This window comes from Anthonomus grandis, chromosome 16 (assembly GCF_022605725.1).
Source record: "Anthonomus grandis grandis chromosome 16, icAntGran1.3, whole genome shotgun sequence".
Classification (NCBI taxonomy): domain Eukaryota; kingdom Metazoa; phylum Arthropoda; class Insecta; order Coleoptera; family Curculionidae; genus Anthonomus; species Anthonomus grandis.
In genome coordinates, this window is record NC_065561.1 from 3814197 (window position 1) to 3837687 (window position 23491).

Genomic DNA, 23491 nt, shown 5'->3' on the forward strand with positions numbered 1-23491 from the left:
AATACAGAACCTTGAGGCACACCTACAGTGTTAACTTGAAATTTTGAAGTGCTATTTTGTAACCCCACTGGCTGTGTTCTATCAGGGAGATAAAATGCAATTTAAGATGCATTAGTGAAATCACAAAATACGACTGCCACTACACTGCCCTCATTGAGGCTTAAATAAAGCTGTCTTAGAAATTACAAAATTGCATTGTTTGTACTTAGATCGTTTTAAAAGCCAAATTGTGATGTTGATAAAATCTGGTTTCTCTTAAGAAACTTTAGCATTCGACTCTTGACGAGTTTTTTGATAATTTCTGAAATTGTTGATAAGAGAGAAATTGATCGATAGTTGGAGGGAGATTTAGCACCACCTTTCCTAAAAAAAGGTACCTTGGCCAATTTAAGACTACTAGGAAATACACCGAGATTAAAACTTTGATTTACTCTCTACTAATTCTGGTGGCAAGATTTCACAGTGCAAGGATTCCTCTAAATACTCTGTGGCAATAGATTCTGGGAGTGGCAGAGACAGCATTATTTATAAATATAGCAGCCTAGCTGCGTTAAACTCAATCAGATTGCACTCACCCCACTCCACAACGATATTAAGGTCGGCAATAATATTTGTTACCTGACGACGCCTATGGTACTACCTATAACATCACCTAAAGACATCTGGTTGGGTGACTTTGAGGAAGACACCAATAAATTGTCATCAGCAAAGCTGAAAATTGAATTAGAAGTCTTGTTGAAAAGATCATTAATATACAAGAGGAAGAGGGTAGGGGACAAGATGCATCCCTGAAAGACACCAGCGCTCATTAAAATCCTCTACAAGGTATGTCCATCAACGACACCCTGGATGGATCATTTCTCGAGGAAGCTTTCAAACCAAGCAACTAAAATTGCTGGCAAATCATAGTAATACAGTTTGTTAAAAAGTTTTTAAGCCAGACCGTATCTCTTTGAAATATTCAGAGCTATTGTATAGGATTTACCATATTATGTAGCTATTCCCAATAATAATAACGAGCAAAACATAATGAAAATATTGTTAAGTACAGGGATCTAGAATACCAGATACGAAGACAATGGGAAATGAAAGAAGTGCGGAGAGTTCCAATTATTGTGTCAACAACAGGAGTAATACCAAAGAGCCTGATCGAAGCCTGAGCCTGAGGAAAATGTGACATGAAACTGCTCAACCTTAAGAAAAGCATCTATAAGCTGATGCAGAAATCGACACTATTATCCACATCTCGAATCGTCAGAAAGTTCATTGGAAACGCAGATAACATCAACTACTTTAAAAAATACATCATGTACTTTTAGTCTAAGTTTATTTTTGTAAATAAAGTTAAAAAACAGAGTCCGATAACATGGAAAGGACTCCACCAGAGCTTCATCGTTCTGATATCTGAGATATCTGGGATAAGTGAACGATCCCCTTCTTCCCCAGGGGGGAGTGCGATTGCCGTTTGGCATGAAATATAATAATAAAGAGTTTATTTTTACAATTTAAGTTAGATATAATTGTACTATTGTAAAAAGAGGCAAAGTCTAGATGTAGAAGACCTATACAAATAGGTTTATCTACCCTGCTCTACTTAAACTTAGATATCCATAGTACCTTAATTCAAGAGAAAAATCTTACAAAACATAACTAAATATATGTTATCAATTACCAATAATTTTTTTTTTCTTTGGGTGGTGGTGTTGATAATTGTCAGAAGATAATGAGTCTTGTCCTGATTTCACTTTATTATCCTGATTGACTGACTGTGGGAGAGTTCGATTTCCGAATTAGTCTTATGGTCACTTTGAATATAATACGCTATATTGTCACTTTCATCGCCACTTTTTACTTCATTCAAAACAGTTTCAGCCCCCTTTTCAAAACGGAGATCATCTGTCTTCATTTTAAGAATAGCAGAGGTGGAAGCCTCCGCACGAAGGACAACACTATCAATAAAAAGAACGTAACTGGTGAGGTAGGGTTTCACAAACCCCAGTTTTTACTAATAGCTTTGTTCGCAGTGACAGTCCTGGACAAGTTCAGCATTACTTCGCATATGCATTGTTAAAAAGAACGTTCGCGGTGACCAGTTCTGAACTTCTAGTTCGAAATCCTGCCATTCGCGAATGTTTTGTTACTTGTTCAGGATCAATCTGTAACTAGTTCAATCGGTTCTTGGATTCCACGAACTTAATAAATATACTTGGACTGCCAATTCAATGAAAAGTAAATGACCAGTGCTAGGTGGCGGCCATTTTCCATGATTGTGTCCTTTTGATATTGGTCACTCTGAGAAATTTCAGGTGTGCCAATTGTAGGGAAATAAAACAATTAAAGTTTTTGAGGGGTTATGTTTCAAAAAACAAAATAAAAATGTACATATAGTTAAGAATAGATGCGACAAGATGGTTGCGTTATTAGAGTATTTCTCTTGTACTTCTTTAAGAATTTCGTTCAAATATATGAAAGAAAGTAACCCTCACCTAAAATGAGACAAAGTTTTAATTAACTTGATGACCTTCAGTTAAATTTTTGCTAGTGTTTACTTAACAAATTTATTTAAGGACACTTTTATTTTCTTTCTGTTTTTACTTTACTACTTCTATAAATAAATTTTCCACATTAATAGAAAGTCTCTTAGTCATCTATAAAAATCAAAATATAGATGATTTTATGAGAGTTTGTAATTAGCAAAGGTTTATATAGTAAAAATAAATTCTATTTATTATTCTCTGACAAACAACACAGACAGACAATTCACAATAATTCGGTTTTGAGAAATAGAACCAAATACGTTTAAATGAGGATGGTGATACATTATCCATATATTAAATAAGGAGGAAGCTATACGCCTGATGCAGGCTATATACCAAAGCGTGTCGTTTAAAAACTAGGCAATCCGCAATACTCTCAATTGACAATGTTATTTAGAATCACTCATATCTAGTGATGATATCGAGATTCTAGTACATGATTTTGGAATCTCAATAATGGTTTAAAAACAATGTCAATAAAAAAAGAAATTTTGTTCATGACAGGTCACACGTCAAACGTCACCCTCCTCAACTTCATTACCGTTATTTAATATATTGTTTGTTGGCAACACTGAAAATGTTCAGAGTAACCAACATCAAAAGGACACAACCACTATAAAAATAGCGGCCACCAGGCAGTGGTAATTTTTGGGTATGGGGGCTATATGCATTAGCAGTCCAGGTATATTTATTAAGTTCGTGTTGGACTCTCATTAAAATTTTGAGTTCTGGACCTGCGCAGTAGATTTTTAATGACATATTTGATGTATGTCGACTATTTATTCTTTTTGTGTTTTCTAATAAGTGGTGCTTATTTTATTTTATTTTTAAATTTAAAACGAATAGTAATTAGATATTAAACGAATTAAACGAATATAATAATTTCTGTTTAGATTCTTTAGATTGTTCTGATTAGTTGTCTATGATAAAATTTGCAAAACTTGGAGAACCTTTTAGAAGTTATCGAAGTTCCCAAAAATGTTGGATATTTTGATAACATTGTCCCACAACTTCATAATAATCTGTATTTTCAACATTTTCGAAAGGGCTCAGTCCTGATTCATGAACTAGCACATCGATTTGCTTCATCCCCATTTTATAAAGAACAGAAAGGGGACTCAGAAAAAACGTCTCCATTAAAATGTATTACAGTATTTCTTAGCTATTTCTCTGCTTTAAATCTTTACTGCTTAAAGAAAAGAAATTCTTCCTTAAACAAAACAATTGAAGAACATAACCTATACTAACCCAAACAAATTTAGAAACTGCACTTCCGTGTCATCTTTCACCCAGTCAACACGTGATCGTTCTTTATTTTCCTATCACCGTGCATTTCAGTATTAACAATTGTGAAAATTATCGATTCGGGGAACAGGGTACATACCCGACGGTTTTCCCGAATCTCCAAATCGTGCTAGCAGATTGGCTCGTAGCAGAGCCATTAAACTAGCACGTCCAAGTCCAATTTAGATATTGACAGTCCGTGGATCGTTCGCGGCTTAAATAAATTCCGAACCAGTTATCAGTCACGCATGCACATGTTCTTAAAGGATGAAGAATTACTGACTGATTCGGGATGCGTTTAGAACTGTCACCGCGAATAAAGCTAATAATGTTGTAAAATCGAGCACCAGGAAAAATGTCACGTGTCGTGCTTACCGTTAGAGTACTGATGAATAGCTCAATGAAAGCTACACATGCTTGCGGCATGCGCCTTCCACCATTATTAAATAAATTTTGTGACTATTTCTTAGAAATGGTGGGGTTTGAGAAATCATACGTAACCAGTCACTGGTTAACATAGCCTCTAGATGTATTGTTTGTTATATTTTATTTTTTTTATCAGTACCATAAATTCAATTTTTGCCTGAAACTTGACTTTTATGATGTGTTTTATATACTTCTGGTAGGTTTTTGGTACTTTTTAAGATTATAAGTTTATGATTTCTGTATGTTATTTTTAATATCTGACGATGGTTATAATATAGGGTGTAATATAATAGATGCGAAAAAATTCAGGGACTGATTCTTGGGTAAATTTTAAGAAAAAAATCTTTCTATGAACGTATGTCCTAAAAGGTGTAACTTTTAAGATACCGGGTGCATTTTCTAAGGCTTACTAATTTTTTTTAATTTGTACCAGTGATGTTCGTGTAAGGTATAAAGTAAATATTTTTGATGAAAAATATGGTAACCTACGTTTTTATTTTTTGTTTGTTTTAGTAATTCTCATTTATTCATGAGTAAATTTGACTATTGACTTTCTTTTGTCCGAGGTTACGTATTTGATTAAAAAAATAAAATCCATCTACCTAAACATGTTATTTATTAATGTTTAGATGTGATTCTAATTTTTGTTTTAAACCAAATGAAAGAAAAAGAAATTCAATAATTATAAAAAATGTTGAAAAGTTTTAGTTTCTCGTAGTCTTTGATAAAGGTGTGCAAATAATGTATGATGAGGTGCCATTCGTTGAGGGTACATTTTAACATATATTCTAGATGCTTGCAAAGAATTTCCGTTAGCAAGACCATGACCAAAATGCATATCATATCGGTCATTTCTGCATTTGAATAATTTGCCATTTTGAAGAAATGGATCAAAATTGCACAAAAAAGAGTTTCTACTTTAAAGGAGGCAAGAACTGACAATCAACCAACAATCATCAGCAGACATTTAACAGGTTAATACAGATTATTAGGTTAATACATTATATGAAAGGTTATGTAAAAGACAAAAAAAGGTTAAAAGGTTAAGTAAACAGTGGTGTACCATATTTTTTATCAAAAATATTTACTTTAAACCTTACACGAACGTTACTGATACAAATAAAAAAAAATAGTCAGGCTCAGAAAATGCATTTTGATGCATAGAAAATGCATACCATATATTACTAAAATATCTACAGGGGTTTCACAGGTATTGTAAAAAAACATATAAGTATTTTTCTTCAATCTTTACCAACCTGTATCTCAAAAGTTTGTACTTTTAGGACATACGGTCATATAAAGTTTTTGTGTTAAATTTTACCCAAGAATCAGCTTCTGAATTTTTTCACATCTATTTATTTACAACCTGTATATACAATAGCTAGAATGCATAAAACATTGGTTTAATGATGTTTTGCATTTTATTGTGGGAAGAACGACAATCTTACTTAACGTTTAATCAACTTATTATACTTTTAATATTAAAATATGTAAGATAGTACTTGAGTGGTTTGATAAATAATATATGAAATGTAATTATTAAAATATATTTTAGAAATCAGTTCAACTATCCAAAACATTTTTAGAATCGCAGTTTTCACAGCTCCGATACGGTCGTCTCGTCCTACCCCGCGGCTGCCCGTTGATGTGGCGGTGTCGGCACGCGACCAAAGTTTCCCTCCCGCCTCCCCCGCCCCCCTTTTCCGCCGCCCCTGTCGACGACGCTCACACGACGCCTCATTTCCCAGAGAGTCACGCCAGCGTCCAGACGCCGGCAGACTGACGACGACGACGCTTTTACTTTTTTCAAACATCTCCGGGCGACGGATCTAATAATAAAATTTTCTCTCTTTATAAATTGATAGTGTGATTACAAAATAATGAGTTTTTAAGTAGTTTTTCGGACAGGCTACTTGATAGGGGGCTGTAAACGCTTTTGAATTGTTATTTGTTTAAAATAAAGTTTTCGCGCGGTTATTGCCCCGTGAAATTCTTTTATAGGATATTGTGGATACCTTTGCAAACATTACGGACATAATTAGTTCAAAGGGTAGGTATTTTCAAATTATTTATATATTTTTTATTATTAATATTACTGTGGATATTAAAAATTTTGTAAGATAAAAACGATATGTTTACAGTTTTTAAGTGATATGTGCTTGTCCTATTTATTTAGTAATAAATCCATCTTAAAGTGTTAATGTTAACGCTTAATCTTGTAGACTGTACAAGAATAATTTATATCTTAAAACTAAAACTAACTTCTTTAAACTATAAGATATATACCTATAAGAGAGTAAGTTCAAATTAACAAATTTCCCGGCAAAAATAGTATCATCAAAGTTTATATACCAGTATTTTTTTCGTATTTCAACTGTTGATATATATAGATGATTAAATCCGAAAAGTTGCGGCACCAACTTGAAAGCACAAAAATTATTTTTTTCGAAAACCTTAAGTCGCAGAAACTTTTAGAACAAAAATTGTAGATGGCAAAATTATCAAGAAAATATTTCATGTTCTATGACCAATAGTGCAGAAAAAGTCTAGGGCACCAATGTTTTTTTAATTTTTCTGTATGAAATATTTTTTTTTATCCGTCGCAAGGATTTGAAAGCTGTGGAACGAAACCTACAAAACCTACACAGAATAAACTTTATGTTCTAAGTTCAATCGTGTTTGAGATATTGTGCGTTAATTATCAAAAATGTACATTATATTCATGTTATTCGCATAAGATCGGCTAGTGTTATAAAAATGATCCTTTTGCAATATTTTTTGTGCATTACAAACATCTTTAACTGCCTATTGTTAGTCGAATGCACAATAAGTATAGTGAGATACTGATATTTTTATGAGCTTTAAAAAATGTGATGTATTTATTGACGCACTTACATACCTGCAGTGAAATATTTATCTTATGTATATTTTTATATATTATTTTGTATTCACTTAGTAATTGATTATATAGGGTGATGCATGAAAAAATGTCAATACTTCACATACGTTGCCAGGGCCAAAAAAAAAAACATAAAAGTATTTACAAATATGGGTCTGCAAGACATTTGTTTCCGAAATACCGGGTGTTAAAATTTTAATTTAATTTTTATATTTTTTAAATCAAATCTATGATACTGTAAATATTGGAGAAAAAATTGGTATCCGGGGGTTTTTTTAAATTTTTTTTTGTAATTTTTACATTAAAAAGGTATACTTGTTAAAAGCTGATCTGAGCAACAGTTTTCGATATATTTAGATTTAAAAAAATTACGATACTATTTTAATTTTTAATAAAATTATTCTTCTTAAATTATGTTCAAGAAAAGATAAGCTAGGTTTTATAATTTACACCATTTACTTCTAAGTACATGTCAGCTCTGTGGTGAATAGCTCGGGTTGCTCTGTGGATTGATTCGGGCGAATTTCTTAGAGTTATTGCTGCTATCCGATCCAGTAATTCTTCTCTAGTATTTACATTAGTGAAATATACCAATGATTTGAACAACCCTTAAAGGCCGTATTCCAAGGTCTGGCGATCTAGGTGGTAATTAGCCACCACAAACCACCACTACACTACAAACCAACCCAACCAATCCATTGGGAAAGTTTTGGCTTAAAAAATCTCTTACACAACAAACCCATAAGTTGTAGTGTTGCTCATGTAGCAAATAAATGTTCAGTCTTACATTTTCTATTATATTTCCAGTGGTTTTCAAGAAAGTCTAAATATTTTTTTCTTGTAAGACTACCGTCTCCGGTGTTCATTGGGAAGTTTATTTATCAAAACGTTTCTAACAACAACCTTTGATTTTCACTAATCCAATTACAAAATTGCATTCTTAACTCAAAATCACCCTCCTGCAAATGATGAAGCCATTGTAAACAAAATGAAGTGAAGATTTCCAACAATCGTTCGCGTAACTTGATAAGTATCTACAATCCCTCTAGTACTTATACTTGGATCATTTTCGATAGCACTGAAAATAGCCTCTTCTAACTGAACGCCAGCTTTTCTTTCAGATACAATTTTTACACTTAGAAACATCCCAGATTAAAAACTTGTTGAACAACTTTTCTATCCGGCATCCTTCTATCTGGAAAATGATGCTGGTACTCCGCAACTGCTTGAATTGAGACCCCAGTGCAGTAGCCATAGACGAATATCATATCTACATATTCGCGATGTGAGAATTTCGCAGGCATAATAACGTACTTAGATCTTATGTTTCTTAAATGATTAGATAATAAAAGTTATGAACGGCATTTGACAGTAACAAAATTTGGTACTTATTATAACTCATATTGCTATTGATAAGTAACAGAACGAAAGATGGGAACGCCAACCAGCAGTTCTTCTGTCAAGCAAGGCACACTTCTATTTTTTTACAATACATACATAGACTCTTTATGTGGATTTAATAAAAAAAAATATTAAAAAAAAATCAAATGCGTCGTAATTTAAAATTATGTAATTTTAAAACTGCCGTATACTAACTTTTCTCCAATATTTATATTATCATAGATTTTATTTAAAACAAAAAAATTAAATAAAAGCCTCAACATCCTGTATTTAGAAAACGAAGACCTTGTGGACCCATATTTCATTCATCACATTATTTTAGACATGTTAATTTGGGTCCTGAATAGGAATCTGAAGTATTGACGTTTGCTCATGAATCACCCTGTATATATTTTAATTTATTTGTAAACATTATACAGGATGTTTTTTTAATAATGCGACAATATTCAGGAGCGTGTTTCTTGGGCGAAATCAAGCAAAAAAGTTCTTATGAACATAATATGTCCTAAACGTGTTAGATTTTACACTACAGGGTGGTAAGTTGCAAGAAAAAACTTACTTTTTTCGATAAATTTGATACCTCTATAGACATTTTAATGTTTATATTCGCCAATGGCGTTCGTGCGGGCATGAAACTGAATATTTTTTTTTAAAGAAAAGGGTGCGCCACTCGTTTTTCGTGTAATAAAAAATATTTTTGAATTCTTTATTTCCTTAAGAGCATATCTAGGCTCTAGGTAAATTTTTGCCCGATGCAGGTTTTTCCTTAAAAAAGTTGATACCATTATTGTGGATAGCCATTACGCCTCAATCTGATTATCTTAATCAACTATTACTTTTATAACTATTTTTGACTTGTTTTAAAAGTTTTTCCGGTAAAACATTCGAATACGTGCATCAATTACATGTATACATGAATGCGTGTATTAAATTTATCGAAAAAAGTTAATTTTTTTTCTTTTAACTTTACAACCCCGTAATGTAAAATCTAATACGTTTAGGACATATATTAATTGAAACTTTTTGAATCACCTTGTATATTATCCTCTCTATATGAAATGATAAACGAAACATATAATTTTTTATAATTAGTAATTGAATATTTTTTTAATATCAAGTCTGGTTGTTTTGTATTTTTATACTGTTTTCATTTTGTATAGCTCTGGTTACAATGTCACGCAGGTGATGCTGTAAAATTATGTGATTTATAAATGGTCGAAACTTAAAAAATTTCAAGTGAACATAACGCAAACAATAAATATGAACCAGTGATATCACATGACCTATAATTCTATTAGCAATGATACCATAAATATTTTAAATAACAACGGACAGTTTTGAAAATGACAAAAATATGGCAGACTATTGCAATGATTATTTTATTTATGTTGGAGTACATATGGCAAACAAAATTGTAAATAGCGAAGTCAATAGGGATAGTAAAATTAGTAATAACTGTAAAATTTTCTATATCCAGTACAAATCAATGAACTAATCAAAAATATACATTCTTTAAAAAATAATAGCTCCCCAGTATTGACAAAATACCAAGTAAGCTATTAAAAAAATATTAATTTTTATATATTAAAACCACCTATACATATTATAAATTAAATTCTTAACACCAGTATTATTCCTATCCAATTTAAAACAACTATTGCTACACCAATTTATAAATCAGGAAATAAACATGAAATTAACAATTTTAGACCTATAACTATTATGAATAACTTTGTTAAGATATTTGAAAAATGTCTTAAAGATAGACTTCTTGAAGAAAACTGCATTATTTTAAAAAATCAGTTTGTATTTGTTGAAAAACTTAGTACTACAGATGCAATATATGTATAAGTTAGTATCAGAAATAACAACCAATATTAACATGGGTAATAAAAGCATTGCAATTTTCTTAGATTTAGCTAAGGCATTCGACACAGTGCCCCATACAAAACTACTTAACGAGTTGGAGAATTATGGAATTAGAGGCAATGTATTACAACTGTTTGAATCATATCTTAATGACCGCAAACAAATAGTGAAAATTAGAGACACTTTCAGTGAGCCAATGAGCAGCATCTTGACAGATCTGAATGTTGATGCTGTTACAATATCCTATGCTGATGATACTGTTGTGCTTTTCTCGGGAGAGACTTGGGAGAATGTAAAAGAAAAGGCACAGAGAGGTTAAATAAAAATAAAACACTGGCTGGACCATCATAAATTAACATTTAATTTAAACAAATCTAATTACATAGCTTTCTCTGCCTCTGCAGCAAATCTCCCTAGATATTCATGTATATCGGTAACAAATTTTGAAACTGATATTAAAGAAGTAAATAATACAAAATATTTGGGTATAATAATTGACAAAAACTTGAAGTGGAAAAATCATATAATCAAACTAAAAAATAACATCAGGAAATTAATATATAAATTTTACATATTAAGATATTTTAAATATTATCTAAAAAGGTATTGATAGTAATATATAAGGCATTAGTTGAGTCACTTATACGGTACGGCATTTTGGTATGGGGAGGTCTCTATAACACAACCTCAAACCAACTGAATGTCATACAGAAATATATCTTAAAAATAATTTATAAAAAAACAAACGTTATCGAACCCATTTGTTATCACATATTAACATCATGTTGCTATACCTATAAGCAAAATAATAAAAACTAAATTGACCATCAGCAAAATACCAGATCAAAATCTCATAAAAATCTGAAAATTCCACAAAATCACAAAAATGTCAATAAACGATTTTTAACATGTCTTGGACCTAAAATATATAACTTGTTACCAGTAGATATTAGAACAATAAAAAAAATAAAAATTTTATTGAAAAAATTAAAATCTTATATAGTCACCAACTACACAATTTTTGAGAATCTATTTTGAAGAAAAAAAAAGAAATTTGATTTGATTATGTAAATTAATATCGGCACATACAGCTGTTAATTCAGCTAGGTGCTTTATAAAAAATGTATTAAGTGTTATCTGTTGATGTCAAAAAAAATGTATTGATAAAAGACAATAATATATAAAATTCAAATTTAAAAAAAAAATTAAAATTTAAATTAAAAGTTGTACTCTGCAAAATATTATCATTTTTCATTATAATACTTAGATATTCCAATTAATGTAACACAGACGTTGTGTAATGCGTGGTTTTCGAATATTTAAAGACTGGAACATTTACATTGTTTCACGATTATTCTGTTACTAAAATATTTTTTTAATATTTAGTTCTTCAATGTTGGCTCACTGCCTACAATTTCTTTAATTCAAATACAAATACTATCAACGTGAGTAAAAAACTTTAAAGGCGGAATATTTGCGAAAATTGACAAACTCATTTTCTACTATTCCTCAGTGTATTTCCTGCTTTGCATTTCTTAATCAATCCCTCAGTCAAATCTTATACCTTAGATCTCGATTACTCTTGCGCTATCGCACTTTCAGATTTGCTTTGTATGATGTTGTCTATTATGATTTTTAGTCAATTCGGTCTTTTATACATTTGCGATGGAAGATCATCTATATCCGGTTCATCAGTGCTCTCCTTCATAACATTTGCAAGCGAATGAGCAATTAATCCAGCTTTCCGACATCCACAACTGCGACACAATTATTTGCTTTGGACCCGCAGGTTATAACATTCATAATTTCTTCAGGAGCTGGATTTTTTCTATTCTTAATTGGGTGCAATCTTTGCTTAGTCTTTTTTAAACCTACCACAGTTTAACTTGCAAATAGGTTCTGCGACTAAGATGGTTTGGGCCCCTCAATTTTCAGGACTCTTGGTCATAGCAATTTAGCCCAATGAGAAATTTTGTAGATAATTTTGAGCTCCACAATTTTTATTCTGAAAGTTTCTTTGGAGAATAAGCAAATCCAATTTTTTTTTTCAGTTTTACAAAAAATGTGGTGGTTGGTGCCGCAACTTTTTGAATCCAAATATCTTTTATCAAACTTGATTGACGCTTAAAATATTGTTCTATTATTATTGTTTTATTACTAACTTATAAGACTATACAGGGTGTTCCGAAGCTATTGTCCAAAATGTAAGGGTAGGTAGGTCTCGCCAAAATAAACGTTTTTACTTATTGACCCATACCATTACTACAACAAAGTTGTTAAAAGTGAAGATGTTTTTCTTTATTTTTTATAATCTCACCTGTTTCGTCTTTTATTATTATTTCATTTTTATCATTAGTTGTATTTATTGATTGAATAATAACTTAACTTTTTTTATAGTTCGTGCCTACTTCGTTAGTTTTATCTTTATAGTAATTATATTTAGTTTTTGTAATACATTTCTATATTTTTTGTACTGCGTCTCCCTTTTCACTGAAAATTTTTTTAGTAGTTGATCTTAAACTATACCTATGCTTAATGGATTTAATTAATCCTAAGGAAATCCAAGGTTTAATCCTAGTATAATTTTGTTTAACACAATAATTTTGTTTGACGTTCTGAGAAAAAATGAAAATGAAATTAAATTATGGTCCAAAGAATATGTCCTTAAATTTGCGTGCAATACTAATGACTCATCATGAATATAAATGCTTTATCGTAAAGATTTAAAAAGTAATGTCACATGATAAAAAAAAATAATTTAATTTACCGTTACCTAAAACTAGTTATTCCTAGATAGTTTTATTTTAACAATTTGTATAAGCCTATATTTAAGACGATTAAAGAAGCTAAATTTTTTAGGTAACTACCGATTGTTAAGACTGCTCAAGAGCTATCTTGCTACTCCTAATATAACGATAAAACTTGCATTAACAATTATCATGATCAACAATAGTCTTATATTCGCTATAGCTACTACCTATTAATACTTTAATTTTTGTGAAGTTAGTTTAGCAGTATATTTTGTATCTATTAATTTTCCAAATTCAATGAAAGTAATAATATATAATAATTTCTTTTTTTTTTACAAATGTTGAAATGAGTTCTTATGACATACTTTCTTTTAAAGTAAACTATAACAACAAATATTAAAAGATTTATAAAGGAATCATATTTATATCATAGTATTTATAATAGTAATATACTTCTTAGCAAATCATTTTTCTATATTAGAGTACCATTTTATCTAAGACAAATAATGTTAAATTTATAATATTTTTCTTTGCAGACGACAGTTCATCTGACGTCCATGATTCTATAATGACCGCAAAAACCAAGCGGCTTGCCGGCGCCGAACCTATCAGAAGAGCCAATAAACCACTAATGGAGAAACGACGTAGAGCGCGCATCAACCAGAGCCTCGCGGCCCTTAAAACCCTCATTCTGGATTCTGCTAAAGCCGATAATACCAAACACTCCAAGTTGGAAAAGGCGGATATCCTCGAGTTGACCGTAAGGCATTTTCAACGGCATCGCAGTCTGGACGTCAAAGGAGTCAACCAGTATAAAGCAGGTTACTCTGACTGTGTAAGGGAAGTTCAAAGATACCTAGAGACTCCGGACGCTCAAACAATGACTGTCATTGATTCCGGCGTAAGGCAAAGGCTGTTAAGGCACTTGGATAATTGCGTGTCCGAGGTGGATGTAGATTTAAGACAGGCAACGCAAATGGTACCCCCTGTGGAAGAACGACTACATCCTGACTCGTCCACTTTGGAAGAAGTAAATAATAACACACAGTGCAATTCTAGAGTTGAGATGAAAGCTGAAGACCCCAAAGCTATCAAAAATTATGATAAGAATTTTGTACTGCTTCTTCCAGAGCATTATGTTCAACTAGCCAATGCTCTGGGGGTAAATTTGAGACAACCCAGTGATGAAGCGCCGAGTCCAGGACCTTCTGGAGGAAAAGTTGAAGAAAATAAAGAGCTAAGGCCCAAAGCTGAAAAGCCGTTGGATTTCAGTAAAGGGAATGAGTCTGTTGACAGTATGTGGAGGCCGTGGTAATTTTCTTGTAAAGTTTTGTATCATTCATATTAGATATAGTGCAATATTTTGTTAGTTTTTGCTCAGTTATTAATGGTAGATTGTCTTCTACTAATATTGTGATATATTGGTTTATTATATTATAACCTTCATTATTCTAGTCAGTAATCCATAAAAAGTTTTCCTTATTTCATTGTAAAAATTGTATATAATAAAAAATGCCTTTATTATAAGAAAATATTTTATAAATTGTATAGAGATCTCAAAAGTTATAGAGTAATTTTATTATAATTAATTTAATATTATCAGAGGATGATCTTGAAAAACTATTATTTTCAATTACTAGTTTTGTTATTGCTTTATCTATCTATTTTTGTGTTGTATATATAATATCCACTTTTAATAAAGTTAAATATTTTAGAAAATTTAATTGTTGAATTGATTTGACAAGTACTTAGGTTTATACGGTTACTTTATTGTAAATAAGATTACTTTAGGTGTACTGTACAGGGCATTATTAGAAGCCTATATAACCTTGTCTCAAAATCTACAGGGTGTTTAAGAAAAAATTAAATTCAAAGCGTTTTAGATTCAAATGAAGTTTAATTTTATATTATTATTTTTAATTGTATCACTAGTGTATATACAGGGTATTTTGTTTGTTGAGGATGGATATCAACTTTGTTATTTTAAATGGGATACCCTATACACTTTCTTGTCTGAAGACAATCACAAAAGAAGACTGTATATTTGTAATAATTTAGACAAACAACACCACAGTTCTTAATATGTATTTATTTTTTGGCAATATGCCTTACTTGGTAAAACTACTCTTACAAAAACTACTGCCAAAAACTAAATGTGATCGTATTCTGACTTAACTTAAGTTTTTACGGAGTGCCTAGCGTCATCCCAAATGTAAAGTCTTGAGGCACGTTCGGGTTCCACTAAATTAAAGCTACAATTCTAAATACATGACACTTATTCCCGAAAAAGCTTAAAGAAAACATATAATTTTTTTTTTATTACTTGACAAATTTTTAAAAGTATCAGGTAAAACATTATACACCCTAATGCACTTATAGTAGGGACATCTTTTAAACGTTCGGTGTGAGGGAATTCTAAGACTATTGCATTGCCTTGTCGTCATTACATTATAGACATCTCAATTTTTTTGAAAGAACATAAAATGATTTCTTGCTATCATGGAAATATTCAAAATATACAAGCATGACACTGTCAATATTTTAAGTCTTTGAAAGTGTGATCTACAAGATTCGATATTTTTCAGTCCTAGCATGCATCTTATTACCCTTTTTTGGGATATGACTTTATCTGGCCCAGCTGTGTTGTACCAAAATATTAAACTATACTGAATAATTCATTGTACAGGGTGGCCAGATAAGAATGCAAAGTGCTGTATTTTGGAAACTATTGGTCGTAGAGACTTGCGGTAAAAAACTTTATTACTAAAGTGGCCAAAAGAATATCGTGGAAAATATTTTCAGATTTCCAAGATGGTGGCCAGGGGGCGTAACCGCCATCTTAAACTTTTTAAGTGATTTTTCACTGAAATCTACCCAGTAAATATTACGAAAAAATATACGCTTTTTAAAGCTCAGCTCTACTCAAATAATTTTTGTTTAACACTTTGTGACGTATCTATTAAAATAAAGTGGTGGGGGGTAATTCAATGTTTTTTAAAATAAACAGCTGTAACTCCTAAACGACTGAACGCATTTTAACAAACTTGGTCTCGTTGAAAAAAACATTTATTGGCACATCAAATCCGTCTTATCTGTGATATATCTAGTGCTTAGTAATGCCGCTAGAGCGCGTTTTTTGATCTATTAACAGAAAATTGCAAAATTCTCTAAAAAATTAAATGCAATAATATGACTTTTTTTTCATAAAAATTTAGTGAAATGATAAATAATAGGCCAGTGAAAACCGTATCTCGATATCTTATTCGTAGCCTGAAATATCAAAGAAAGAATATCTAGTTATCATATAATTTTAATAAGACGCTATTACACCAATATTTATTGTTATTTATTTGTCTTTTTTCAAGGTTCAATGATAAAATGTTTTAATTTAATAATTCTTAAATATTCTTTGTTCGAAAAGTTTTAAAAAAATACGCTTATGGGCATAATAACAAAAATGACCGATTTTGAAATAAAAGTAATGCCTCCTTAAATGCTCGAACTGTCTTCCATCAAACTTAATGCATTGTTGGAGCCGCTTATGTGTGCACATTACAGCAGCTTCAATTTCTGCTCTTGACAAGCTGTAAATGGCTTCTTTTATTCCTATTTTCATGTCGTCTCTAGTTGTTGGTTGAATTTGGTAAACAATATCTTTCAACCGACCCCATAGGTATAATTCCAAACAGGTGAGGTCTGGGAAGGAAATAGACTTCCTCGGCCAATCCACCTTTGTTGAAACCTTAAATCTACATGTTCTTGCACATTTCTTGATAAACGTGCTGGGCAACCGTCTTAGTTGCAAAAACATATTTTGTCGTAATTGCATTGCTATATCTTCTAATAAAAGAGGCCAATGGTTCACCAGAAAGTCAAGAAATACGGCACATTTAGTGGTTGTTCAAAGAAATAGGGACCTATAATAGTTTCGCCCAGAATGCCACACCACACATTGAGAATCCAATGGCCTTGATGTTGGACCTTCCGCAACCAGTGAGGATTGTTGTCACACCAATAATGCATATTATGCAAATTAATGTTTCCATCACTCCTAAAAGTGACCTCATCTGTCCAAAGAATTTCGGATAAAAATTCTTTATTTTCCCTAATGCTGCCCAACATCCAATGACAATAATCTAACCGTCGGTCAAAGTCTCCGTGATTCAAGGTTTGATATAAAACCATATGATATGGGCGCAGTCTAAAAATTTGAAAAAACACATTGCGAAATATATAAAGTAGTATTTTTTGTGACATAAAAATTTAGTTGTGATCCTTTAAAATGTTTAGAATAGAGTGAATGAGACATTGCTCTGATACTAACGTGGAGATTGAATTCCACGTATGCTAAGACATTAATAATATTGTCTTCCCTTATTCTAGCCGAGTGTCTTCACAACTGAGGTCGAAAGCTGCCAGTATTACGCAAATTTCGCACTAAACGCGGAAAAATTTCCGCATCGCGTAAACGCCGATTTGGATATCGAGCTCTGTATACCCTTTGAGCCAATGCCGCATTTTGAGGACATTCAAAATATACAGCAATCATATCGACAGCTTCATCATTAGTAAAAGGCATTTTAATAGTTTTAACGCTTTACTTATGTGTGCAACGAACACAAATTGCACTGCCTAATTTTAATATTTATTGACAAGTTAATTTTAGGCATTTCTTTTTTCCTCCATTGCCTACTCTTCAATATTCTGCCTACCTTGCACTTGCATTTTATATGCATTGATTATTATGCCCCTACGCGTTTTTTTTTTTAATTTTTTGAACAAAGAATATTTTAATTAATTAAAAATTATTAAATTAAGACATTTTATCATTGAACCTTGAAAAAAGACAAATAAATAACAATAAATATCGGTGTAATAGCGTCTTTTTAAAATTATATGATAACTAAATATTCTTTTTTCGATATTTCAGGCTACGAATAAAATATCGATATGCGGTTTTCACTGGCCTATTAAGCCATCATTTCACTACATTTTTATGAAAAAAAAATCATATTATTGCATTTAATTTTTTAGAGAATTTTGCAATTATCTGTTAATAGATCAAAAAACGGGCTCTAGCGGCATTACTAAGCACTAGATATATCACAGATAAGACGGATTTTATGTAGCAATAAGTGTTTTTTCCAACAAGACCAAGTTTGTTAAAATCCGTTTAGTTGTTTAGGAGTTACAGCTGATTATTTTAAAAAATATTGAATTACCCCCCACCACTTTATTTTAATAGATACGTCACAAAGTGTTAAACAGAAATTATTTGAGTAGAGCTGAGCTTTAAAAAGCGTATATTTTTTCGTAGCATTTACTGGGTAGATTTCAGTGAAAAACCACTTAAAAAGTTTAAGATGGCGATTACGCCCCCTGGCGACCATCTTGAAAATCTAAAAATATTTTCCACGGTATTCTTTTGGCAACTTTAGCTATAAAATTTTTTACCGCAAGTCTCTACGACGAATAGTTTCCAAAATACAGCACTTTGCATTCTTATCTGGCCACCCTGTACTACATTTGCATAATAGTACGATTATAAAGACTCCAAACACAACTGGTCTCTCAAATACCTTATTACATAACAAGCTCTGTGAATTTTACCGGTTAACGCTTCAATTTCCCCTCTCCAAGAAAGTTCCCGATCAATTAACACTCCCAGAAACTTACTCTCTAGAACCTGAGGGATATTCTTATTAGGATGCATAAAGCGACCTATCATGATGTCTGTATGAGACAATATTTGTTTTCGAGATATTAAGTTTCAGCCTATTCTGGCGTCATCATCTTGACATTTCGGTTATGGCAATGCTTATTTTCTTTGCCAGTATGGATTCATTTTCGGCAATAAGAATACAAGACGTGTCATCAGCAAAGTGAAAAACTGTATTAGAGGTTATTACTTTACTTAACTCATTTACAAACACCAAAAATAAAACAGGCCTCAATATAGACCCCTGAAGAACACCTAGGGAAATATCAAATACTCGCAAAAGTAACTCCTCGAGTGCTTCTGTTTTTATTGGGAACATATATGGCCTGCCCTCTGTTACTTAAATAAGACCTGATGAGGTTATTAACTGAACCTTTCAAGCCATATTTCTCAATTTTGATTAAAAGTAGGTTATGATATATCATGTCAAAGGCTTTTAACGCATGAGGAAACACCGCTTGCTCGAAACGTGCATTCAAGATTTGTGCCAATGGATAACATATTATGTTAGAAACTATTTTTAATGTGGCTGCCGGTATTTCATCAATGCCCGTTGAATATTTAGGTGGGAGACGCAATATAATACCTGTAATTTCTTCGGGTGTACAAGGACTTAAATACATAGTGTCTATTGTATACTTTTATCTAATTTCATAGGAAAATTGAAGAAAACATTAGAATGAACGTTCTTGGGTTGATGATCTATAACTTTGCTCAAGACTTTGCTGGTATTCCCTTCCCCAAAGTTATTCCCAAATATTTCAGCCACTAAATTAGGATTTTCAACAATTTTAATTTTGTGTGCTGGAACAAGAGGTTCTTTACTCGTACTAGACCGCAATCCTTCATTTATGGACCCCAAATACTTTTAGACTTATTTTGAGAATTCTTGATTATATTGTCATTAAATGCTTTACGATAATTATTTAAAAATGTTGGTATTCTTTTTTTCTCATTTGTAATATTCAAAATAATTTGGAACATGTTCTTTTACAAAGATCATACCAATCTCTTATACTTTGTGACCAGTTACTCATTTCAAGAGTCACTCGATAAGTCCTTCTAGAACACAGGTGCTGCTTTTTTACTGGAAAACTGGCATCAAAATATCGAAAGAAAATCTGGAAAAATATGTCATACATCCTACTGGCATCCTGGCACTCATAAACTTTTGACCAATCTTCTGAAAGTAAACCATCGCGAAATATTCTCAAATTTATATCATTAAAGCTTCTTCTAAGTACTTCACCAAAATCTTTAATATTTTCTAAAGAATTTCAGTAAAAGTTTCAGTAAAAGGGCGTTGATCAGAGAACTTCCACTTTTTTAGATCAATGCAAGTTTCGCTACTATCATAATTAGAGCAAATATAGTCTATCTGTCTTGCACCCTTATTATTCACTCTGGTACATTCTGACCCATGTAAATTGCCTGTTATTAGTTAAGGTTATGTTTTACGTTACCTTCCCTTAAAATTTACTTTTGCTTATATGCAATTATTTACCAAATTCCCTAAATAATAACCGCCATGTTTTCTACTTACGGGAAAACATAATTTTAAGGTTATAATTGTACAAAGCAAAAAATAGAAAATTAAAAAGTGGAACGCAACGAGAATCGAACCCGGTACAACAAGGTTATAAGTATAAGTGTAAAACCTATCGGCTATACGGACCTAAGTGACGGAATGAAAGTGACTACAAGGAAAATGTTAAACGATACTTAGCTAAATTAAATTGTTAAAAATTAGATTAGGTTTAAAAGTAAACACGTCATTTACACACACGAGAACAGGACTCTTTTTAGCTTTTGTATTTTCCATTTTCTCCAGAAGGTCAAGCTTCTTACCTTTAGGGCATTCATGAAGCATTTCAGCTCCCACCCCCGGAGAAAAATTATGAGTAGAGGCCAGCAAATGATTCGCAAACGCTGATTTAGTATTACTGACATTGGTATTTTTAAATTTTTCAAAAAGCGCTACGTGTTCTTTAATGCGTGTAGAGATTTTTCTTCCAGACTGGCCAATGTATACTGCGTTGCAATCGTCACATTTTAAAGAGTAAACTCCCGATTTAGAAAGGATGTCTGCCTTATCCACTCTACTGACCAATTGGTTCTTTAAATTATTGACTGTCTTAAACGCGATTTTTACATTTAGGGATTTAAAGAATCTTACTAAATTTACGGAGATAGAACCAAAAAAGGTCAAGGATCTAAAGGAACTTATTGAGTCGTTATTATGAACAATATTGTAGGTCAATTTATATTTATTTAAAAATTTGTAATAAATTTTGTCTATTAAATGAAGGGGAAATCCGTTGTTGAGAGCAATATGTTTTATAATATTCAATTTTTTAGCGAAAGCTTCTTTTGACAAGGGGATATTAAACAATCTATAGAAAAATGAATTAAAGGAGGCAAATTTATATGAGTAGAGAGAATTTGAAGAGTACTGAATTACATTATCGGTAGTAGTGGACTTACGATATATTTCAAAAATAAGTTTATTGTTGCATTTCTTAACTAGAAGGTCAAGAAAAGACAAACAACCATCTTTTTCTTCTTCGATTATGAATAAAATGTTAGGGTGTAAGGAATTTACGAAACTAAGAAAATTTGGTAGGTTTTCCTCCCTGCCATTCCAGATTATAAAAATGTCATCCACATACCTCTTATATATCGTTAGGCAATCTCTAAACCTACCCTCAACTATTTCTCTTTCTAGATGACTCATGAAAATCTCGCTTAGCAGAGGGGAAAGACAAGAACCCATAGCCAAACCTGAGACCTGCCTGAAAATTTTATTGTCAAACTGGAAAAAATTTTTTGGTTGATCACTATGTCGAGTAAATCTAAAAGACCCTCAACGACTATACGACTAAGAGATGTTTTTAATAGCAGAGTTCTCACTAACTTTAAACAATCTTTGGGAGGGATGCTGGGAAAAAGATTTTTTTCATCTAAGGAAATAAGTTTAGATCCATGAGGGATAATAAGATTTTTCAAACTGTTGGTTAGATCAACAGAATTCTTAGTCGAATAAATACTTTTAAAGTTGGTCACCTCCCTGAGAACATTATTCAACCAAGAGGAAAGATTATAGCATGGGGAGTTAACAAAGGAAACCACTGGTCTTATGGGAAAATTGGTCTTATGGATTTTGGGGAGACCATAAAGGATCGGAGTTCTAGGATTCATAGGATACAGTTTTTCTTTTTTAGTGTTAAAGAAATCGAGAGTTAAGCTACATCTGTCCAATGTTTGCTTAACTTTCGTAAAAAAGAAATTGGTGGGGTCTCTATTAACTGTAATGAAATCCTCCGAGTCCAGAAAATCCAATATCTTTTGAATATAGTCAGTTTTGTTTAGAATGACTAAGCAATTACCCTTGTCTGCTTTTGACAATATCAAATCGTTACTCTTTATATTATTTTTTAGCGAAATTAGGTGCTTTTTATTGATGTTATTGTTTTAGCTGTTCGACTTACATCTAGAATTTAAAAAGTTTATTATTTTAGCGCGTAAGATGTTTTTATTTCGTGTATCAGTCGTCTGCAAAACACTCTCAGCTTCCACAGCTAAAGTCTCTCGTGTTTGTGAGTCCACCTTATTATAAAGATTAAACTTAAGGTTTAGTATACTTTATTCGTCAGAGGTAAAAATAACATCAGACAAATTTAAAAATCTTTTATGGAACTGAAAATGACAATGGCCTAATTTTATTTGATATTCCCCAAAGTTATTAGACCTAACGGTGGCTTTAAGACGGTTCAACTTAATGTTTAATTTATTAAAAGTGTCTAAAGGTTCTAAAGGTTTTTTATTATTTTATGTAAGTTTTTAGTTTTATTTAAGTATTATTTTTATTTTAGGCCTGATGATGCTCTAACTAGAGCAAAACACGTGTGGCCCGTTTAGTTACATGTTGTGAGACCGTGACTTTGTGTTTTTCTTTGGTTTTCGTCAATTTTGTATGTTGGTCTCTTAGGGAATAATGGATGAGATTTTTGGATTTCTTGTACATGTTGAACATATCGTGTTTCCTTTCCAGCTCTTCAATTTTTTTCTTCATCTGTCTATTATCCATTTTTCTTTAGCGTCCTGGATCTCGTTTCTAATTTTCCTCCATTTATTCCTATATACCATCGGATTATGTTTAAGTTCGTTGTTCCAAGATCTAGTATTTCGTCAGTGATCCATCGCTGTTTTCTTGGTCTGACATTCGTAGTTGGCTATAATATTTATATATTATAAGTATAATATAATACTATAATATTTAGTTAAAAATATGCTTAATTAATATTATGTATCAAATTTTTGGGAGATATCCCTGGGAGTTCTTCAAATTTTTCAAAAAATTCATATCTGCGGATTCGAGAATAGACTTGTCTTCGTCTTCTTCTTATTCCTCAACGACCAGCTGTGATATAGATCCTCTTAACTCCTTGCACTAATCATATAGAAATCTTATTGGCTTTTTTATATATAGTTTAGGTTATACAGGGATATCGCGCACAAATTCACATGATTTGTGTATTTTGTGTTATCGGCCACTATGGTTGCGCTGTAGTACTTTTTGTCCTCAGGTTATATAGAATATAGTTAT

The 23491-nt window shown here is 31.7% G+C and overlaps 1 protein-coding gene across 1 annotated transcript; it reads left to right on the forward strand.

Moving 5' to 3' along the window:
- The first annotated feature begins 6004 nt into the window (after positions 1-6004).
- On the forward strand, positions 6005-15050 carry LOC126745734 (transcription factor HES-4-like). Its single transcript, XM_050453714.1, has 2 exons — positions 6005-6297; positions 13703-15050. The coding sequence occupies exon 2, from the start codon at positions 13735-13737 to the stop codon at positions 14479-14481; it is 747 nt and encodes a 248-aa protein (XP_050309671.1). The 5' UTR covers positions 6005-6297; positions 13703-13734; the 3' UTR covers positions 14482-15050.
- Positions 15051-23491: the final 8441 nt, after the last annotated feature.

Bases quoted from the DNA above. Each gene is read 5' to 3' on its own strand.
- LOC126745734 (XM_050453714.1), top strand. From the start codon at position 13,735: ATGACCGCAAAAACCAAGCGGCTTGCCGGCGCCGAACCTATCAGAAGA.